This window comes from Saccostrea cucullata, unplaced genomic scaffold, assembly GCF_032062105.1.
Source record: "Saccostrea cucullata isolate Sc308-1 unplaced genomic scaffold, CSIRO_AGI_Scuc_v1 ctg1426, whole genome shotgun sequence".
Taxonomy (NCBI): domain Eukaryota; kingdom Metazoa; phylum Mollusca; class Bivalvia; order Ostreida; family Ostreidae; genus Saccostrea; species Saccostrea cuccullata.
The window spans coordinates 8,782-15,890 of record NW_026925364.1 but is presented as its reverse complement, the minus strand read 5'-3'; the positions used below and the strand labels follow the sequence as shown (position 1 = coordinate 15,890).

Genomic DNA, 7,109 nt, shown 5'->3' with positions numbered 1-7,109 from the left:
CAGGATCAGTAAATGTTGTAAGAACATTTTACCCCTGCATTTATTTTTGATATGAAATGATGTTTTATTCCTGTTATTATTTAGTGTATATTCGTGCAGAACATTATATTAATACTTTTGAGAAAGTAGTATTAAATTGTTAAAATGTAATTAAATAAAGTATATTCGTACATACCTTCAATTACATGATGTAATATCCTTGATATTTGGAACAGTACTTATCACATAAGGAATGGAATATTAAGCTGAAATATCCTGTCACACTTGAAAATAGTCACTATGTGTGGGTTTTTTTAATACACATCGGTGTTGGTGCACATCCTTTATACATTTTATAAAAAGATATGTCCTTGTTCGAAATAAAGTCCATGAATTTACAGTAAAAGTTGAAATTTTTGAAGCAGTAAACCAGAAATAAAATATAAATTGAAGGGAAGTATTTAAAGCTAGAACTTATTGTGGAGGTTTTAGTTTTTTAATGCCAGATTTTTTTGTTGAAACTTTGTAGAAATTGTGTCATTTGTGTTAAACTATATTTCTTTATATTTCACCGTGATAACTTTTTATAATACAGTTGGAGTGCCAGAAGAAATACTAAAATGGGACCAAGAGGCCAGAGAGCGGTGTGTGGAGTGCACTAGGAGATGAGCACAGAGGGTCCACCATGCCCAGGGGATGATTGTAGGATGTGCAGGGGCGGGGAAAACCACGCTTCTTAAACGTCTGCTCGGTTGTAGTGAAAAAGATATCAAGAAAGTAAAATCTACAGAGGGGCTGGAGGTGCATGAGTAAATATTTGATATATGTGATAGAACAAGATCATTAAAAGGTAAAGTTATAAAAAGCACTTAATTAATTTTTTCATAGATGAATATACTGTACTATATACAGTGAACCAAACTTCTAAGTGTTCACCTAACTGTTTCAAGGAAGAATTTTAAGAACAGATACATACAATAAATAATTTCTTGAATTCATTGTTAATGAAACATATTTCAGTTCCTTGCTGCGTTAATTTCATGTAGGTATCTAATCACAATTTTAAAGTGTCAGGGAAATGATGTACCCTAAAAATGAAAATTCACACAAACAAAAATCTATGGAGTAAGACCACAACTCGCTCTAATTACTGCAAGACAGCATTTATTTTTGGATACCATGTACCCCTGAATAGGAGATAGGCCTATCTTTTGCTACACCTACTGCATAGATGTTTCGAAACCGTTTGAATTGAGTGGAAAGATGGGGTGGGGGTGACATTACTTATAAAAATTCCAAATATGTTCAATGGAATTCAGATCCGGGAATGTAACAGTGCATCATCACACAGATGCATTTTGGTCAATATCCTTGGACGTTTATCACGTAAGTGCGCCGGTTTAAGGATAATTCAGACTGCTTGAACTGATATTAAACTGTCACGAGCGCCGATTTTTCTTTTCCAAATAATTTTCATACGATTTAAATTGTTTGTTTTCGAGTTTCTAAGATTGTTTCAGGACAATTTTACAATCTTTTAACCTGGTGTGATGCGAAATGTTGGCCTCAGACAAGGATCAAGGTCACTTTTTTCGGTTTGGTTAAATTTCTTCCACTTGCCACAAAGTACAGATTTGTTGTTTTTAAGCTTCGTCACGTTACATTGGTTTTCATCGGTGATATTTTCCTTTCTTTCTACACAATTGTTGAGAATATTCATTTGTTGTAATAATTTGAAAATATCATACCATTCTATGAAGTAGTATTTTTAAATTTACATTTATCAAAGTGAACACTTAGAAGTTTTGTTAAGTGTGTATATATAAATATGTTCCGTAGGTCGGGGTTCAACCCCGGGCTGGGGCGGAAGTGGGTATCCTCATAAAAGTGAATTTTTTGTGCTTAATATATTTCTAATATTTCTTCACTTAGAGTATCCTTATAAAAATGAATTTCTTTGCGCTATGTATATTAAAATTTCTTCACTTAGGGCAGTTATATTGGTTTAAGAGTTGATGTAAATTGTGCTTTATAAATAAAATTAATTTCATTAAAACATGTACAACATCCTCTAAAAAAATTAATGTGTAAATAACTGTATCTCACATATTCTCAATGAACCTGTAATGTAGGGTTATTTCCACATTAGTTTATTCAGAGGATCGTTACCAATACAGGTTGTAATGAAATTAATTTCAGGGTTTAACTATCGACCTACAGAATCTGTCTCCTAGCAGTACGGATATTTAGACCTATACGCTATCTAGGCAAGTCAAGAAACTTGCTTTCGATGCCAATGGAATTATCACAGAGCTGTCCTACACTACACTTTCATTGAGAAATAGAAGAATAGAAATCCATATTCAACCGATGCATAGGAAAAGTTGAAAATGGTTTTGAGGGATACAAAATTTAAATGTTACCCTCAATTCCATACTGTTTTTATCAATTTATAATAAATATTTTATGCAATTATTTGTTACACTGAACCGTGCGCACATAAATTATTCGCAGTCAATATTTTTTTTCGAATATTTTGCCTCGTTAAGGATACACCAAAGGCTTTTTTTTCAAGATTTTTGTCAATTTTGAGATTTTTGGCTAAGAAAACAATACTAATCACTGCTTTATAACGCATGAAAAATTCTTGCTGATTATTAAATGGTTTTCTAATTATTTGACAATAATCAAACATAAACACTAACACATGTGAATGTGCCGTTATTGAAGCTTCTGATTTGGAATGTAAATGCTTGCTTCTGAAAGGAGCAATAAATCACTGTGACAACATGGGGAATTCTTTACTAGCCACACAGAGGTTATCAGTAATTAAACTACAGGGACTCTAGAGTTAGGGAAGGAGATCTAACAGGTCACTAATGACCATGAATTTTTTGTGCATGAAATGGGAGGTGGAGCTTAGCTCTTGCCATTTTGCCGGGAAATCTTTCTGATTCAGAATTGAACCTATTTTACTTCATTAAAAGCACCTAAATAAAGAATAGGACCTCCCATTCTTGTGAATATGCATAGGAAATATGGATAAGTGACAGGTTTCCAAAGCTGATCTCTCCAAAGTGTAATATATTTCCAGCTTTGGCAGACTTTGTTGTGTAATGGGTTTTTGCCCTATACTGTAAAGTAAGATCAGTCAGTTGGTGGTATTATTTGAAAATATTCAGCTTCCTTATTTATTGACCAATTTCTCTGAAAACTGGCCAGAATGTGTCTCAAATGTGAGTTTACAAAACCGTATCTCAGATTTTTTATATCTTGCTCAGTTCTTGAATTATTGGGGGAAATGTAGAATTAGGTTAATAAATTGGTAACATTGAAAGACAAATGGATGTAACTTTTGAATAAGAAGACTTATCAAAAATCTGAGATATGGTTTTAAAGTTCAATCTTTTATCTACATTGATGCAAAATTTTGACTTTGAGAGGAGGAATACAAAAAAGTTGATTTACAAAATATAATTGCACTAATATTTACATTAAAATATTAATAATTTTTTAATAAGATAAAAATGAAAATTTATATTAGGATCATTAAATAGTGAATTTATTAAGCTTTCAAATGATATATACTTTTAATATGTTATCTTTGTTAATGAAAGATTTACTAGCAAATTAAATTTTGCCCCTTGGAAGCCTTTGGTGTATCCTTAAGCAGAGTTGAGTTTTGCAATGCGAAATAGTGGTTGCATACTATGTTTGTTATTGAAATGCACTCTCAACAACTTTTGAAATGATTATTATTTCAATAATGGTTGCAACACCCATACCATTGATCCAAAGTGTGGGCTTAGGGGAAAAGACATACATATGTAATTCTTTCGTTGGCATCACCCGAGGGCCATTCTTAAGCTGATTTCTCTTTTTAGCAAGACAAATGAAAAAAGATTATACAAATGGAGAAAATTCTGGTACAGATTTCGACGCAAAGACGCTTACTTTCTTTGACTTTGGGGGACAGTGTACGTACTACGCCTGTCACCAGATTTACCTGTCCAGGAGAGCTTTCTATGTTGTGGTGATGGACGCCTCTAAACGTCTGGACCAAAAGGTGGATAAGGAAGTGTGCGATCAAGATGGCAGTGTGTTCTCTGGATGGACGTATGGAAGTACTTGTAAAAATGTTATAACCTGTCTTAGCATTTGCATATTCTGTTTTATTGTATTTTGATGTATTATATTCAAACATGTGAATCTTAAAGGGGACATCTAAAAAACTTGATAAGACTACTAATACTTGTAGCAAGTGTACTGCCTAGATGTACAGTTTGAAAGGATATATGACTATTCAGTTTCTTTAACGTAAATTATTTAAATGTGTATATGCAGAACAATATACATGATCGCGATGATGCCAATTAAAATATTGCTCTTGTAAGGCTTGGTATCAAGAGCCAATCTTGTTGGTAAAAAATAATGTTCAACTCAGAAAAAAAAGTAATCCTTCATTATCATGTTGGATATTAATATGTGTAATCATAAGGAAGACTATTCATGTTTTAATCTATGTTTATTGTAGACTACTGTGTTTTGGATGAAGTCAATACACACCTACTGCGGTTCTGAAAATGATAAAGAGTTGAAACCCGTAGTTTTAATTGTGGCAACTCATTGGGAGGAAAACAACCGACAGGTTAAAGTAAATCATTGTAAATGTTTGAAGACTCCATTAATAAAAAAGTATTTCTTGTTTATTTTGAGCGAATTTACCTAGATAAGAAATTACATGCAAAAGAGTTGCCCAATTTAGACGCAAATATTGTAAAGTTATTTAACTTATATAAATACTAAATTCGAATTCTTCATCATTTAAACTTTCTTATCTATATACTACATTTTATAAATATATCTGTAGAAATACATGTGCTCTTTGTAAAGTAAAGATAATACGTTCTTCAAATATCTGGGGGTTTTTTTTTTACAAATCTTCATAGATCTAATATATGTAAAAAAAAAAAAAATTAAAATAATTACTTTCTGATTTCTTCAGATTTTGTATTTTGTTTAATTAATCAAAACACCAATGAATGTAATTTCGGCAAATGAAGTTTTACCTAAAAGAATTAAAAGGAAGCATCATCTTCTGGTATCTTATAATATAAATAAGTTTATATCTGGACTTGTCAATCATCTTTTGAGAAACCCAGCTTGAAAAATGGTTGGTACAAAGTGATTTGTATTGTACCTTCGTCCGTCCCTCGGTTACTCTATGGGATATCTATATCTTATCAGCAACTCCTCTTATACCACTGAATGAAATTTGATGAGACTTTCAAGGGATCCGTTTACATAATTCCATTGTGCACCCCTTATTTAATTGTTTTATTCGATACATATTTTGGTTTTTGTATAAGGAAATAAGGACACAGCCATTCTATTCAAATGGGCGGCGGGGGTTTCATTTAGTGAGCTCATTCCTTACGAAAACTTTAGTTATGAAATGTTCTCACAGGATTTTTTACTTAAAACGTCAAAAAGAGAAGTTACATTTTTTTCCTCAGATAAATAAAGATAATTAAGACTGATAAACGAAATGATTTACAATTACAGGATAAACATGCCCTGTTGTACAGTCTTCATCAACAGATCTCAAAGCATTCAAATTTATCACACTACATTGTAGAAAATAATTGTTATTGCATACAGTTTCCTGCCCAATCACTTCAAAGTCTATCAGAGCACATTTTTGACATTGCAAATCATCAGCGATGGAGAGAAAATATTCCAAAAGAATGGGCATTCCTTGAAATACAAATTAAAATGAGAAACATTCTGAGAGAATTTTAAATACTGAGAACCTTACCACTTTGCTTGATGGCGGCATCAACCAGGGGAATCCAGAAGAGAAACTGACAACTACAGCTGAGAGTGATATGTTACGATACTACCATGACGCAGGAAAGGTTCTTTATTTTAATGAGAAGGAACTTGAGCAACATATCGTTATTGATGTTCAGTGGTTTATCGACGCTTTCAAACACATCATCACCGACAAACTTCATTATAAAGGTCTTCCTGTGGCCTCTGAGGATTGGGAAGAGTTCTACAGGACAAGGAATTTGGAGGACCACCTTCTGACAGAGATATGGAGAAATGACGATAACCTTTTATCTGAAAAATTACCGACGGGTGAAAAACGGATCTTGTTAAAGACAAGGGATTCCGATCCCCGATATCTACTCTATCATAAGAACCAACTACTCGTTTTTATGCAAAGACTAGGCTTGATGGCTATCGGCAACAAATCCCACTATGTTCCGTGCATGAACAGGAAAGAAATAGAGAATGCTATTCCTGATCTCATTCAGAGAGCGACGAGTAAAACATCTGTACTTATCTACAGGTTTAGCTTCTTGCCATTTTTCCTCTTCTTCCGCCTCGTTGTGTCGTGCATGCAGTTAAAAGACTGGAAAGTATTAATCACCGATGGAACATCCTGTCTGTATAGAAATGCGGCTTTGTTCTCTGTTAAAAAATACAATATCGTTCTTTCTGTTACGGAGCCACAATACAGCTACAAATATTTCACCCTCTTCCAGGATGCTCTTTAGAAAGGGATGAAACATACAACATTCAAAATATTATAGAGGATATCTTAACGGAGATTTCGGGGACTTTTCACAGAAGGCTTTTGTATGAAAGAGGTTTCAAATGTCGGGAAGACGGGGAACAAATTATTGCTGTGGATACTGAAGGACAATTTGTGCAGGATAAATATATTTGTGAAAAAGATGGTGATATTATTTGTCCACTGCATCCAATCAAAGATCAGCATTTTATAAACACCACAGAAATATCAGAGTTTTCGAACATAATCAAACCGTGTCAGACCATCATTCGATAATACTGTTTTAAGTTATTTGTATTAGACTTTTCGGTCGGTAAAAGACATTTATTTCGAAAAAAAAACCTCAGGTAGTTTAAATTAAAGAAATCCTATGAATGATGATGAATTTACGTCAATTACATGTATTCTTGCTGTCCAATTAGACTCTGGTCATTGAACTAATTTTTTGTGAATTGTGAGAGGTCTAAGGATTTAAGGCCTAATTTTAAATTTAGTTCTCTTTTTTGTATGTCAATCTTTGTTCAGAAATTTACTTACAAAGCATTGG

The 7,109-nt window shown here is 33.0% G+C and overlaps 1 protein-coding gene across 1 annotated transcript; it reads left to right on the top strand.

Annotated features, from left to right (window-relative positions):
* Window positions 1-4,524: 4,524 nt before the first annotated feature.
* LOC134268685 (uncharacterized) lies at window positions 4,525-6,759 on the top strand. The gene is made up of 2 exons (XM_062750926.1): window positions 4,525-4,633; window positions 5,545-6,759. Exon 2 carries the CDS (start codon window positions 5,868-5,870, stop codon window positions 6,543-6,545), a length of 678 nt encoding a protein of 225 aa, XP_062606910.1. The 5' UTR covers window positions 4,525-4,633; window positions 5,545-5,867; the 3' UTR covers window positions 6,546-6,759.
* The last annotated feature ends 350 nt before the right edge of the window (window positions 6,760-7,109 follow it).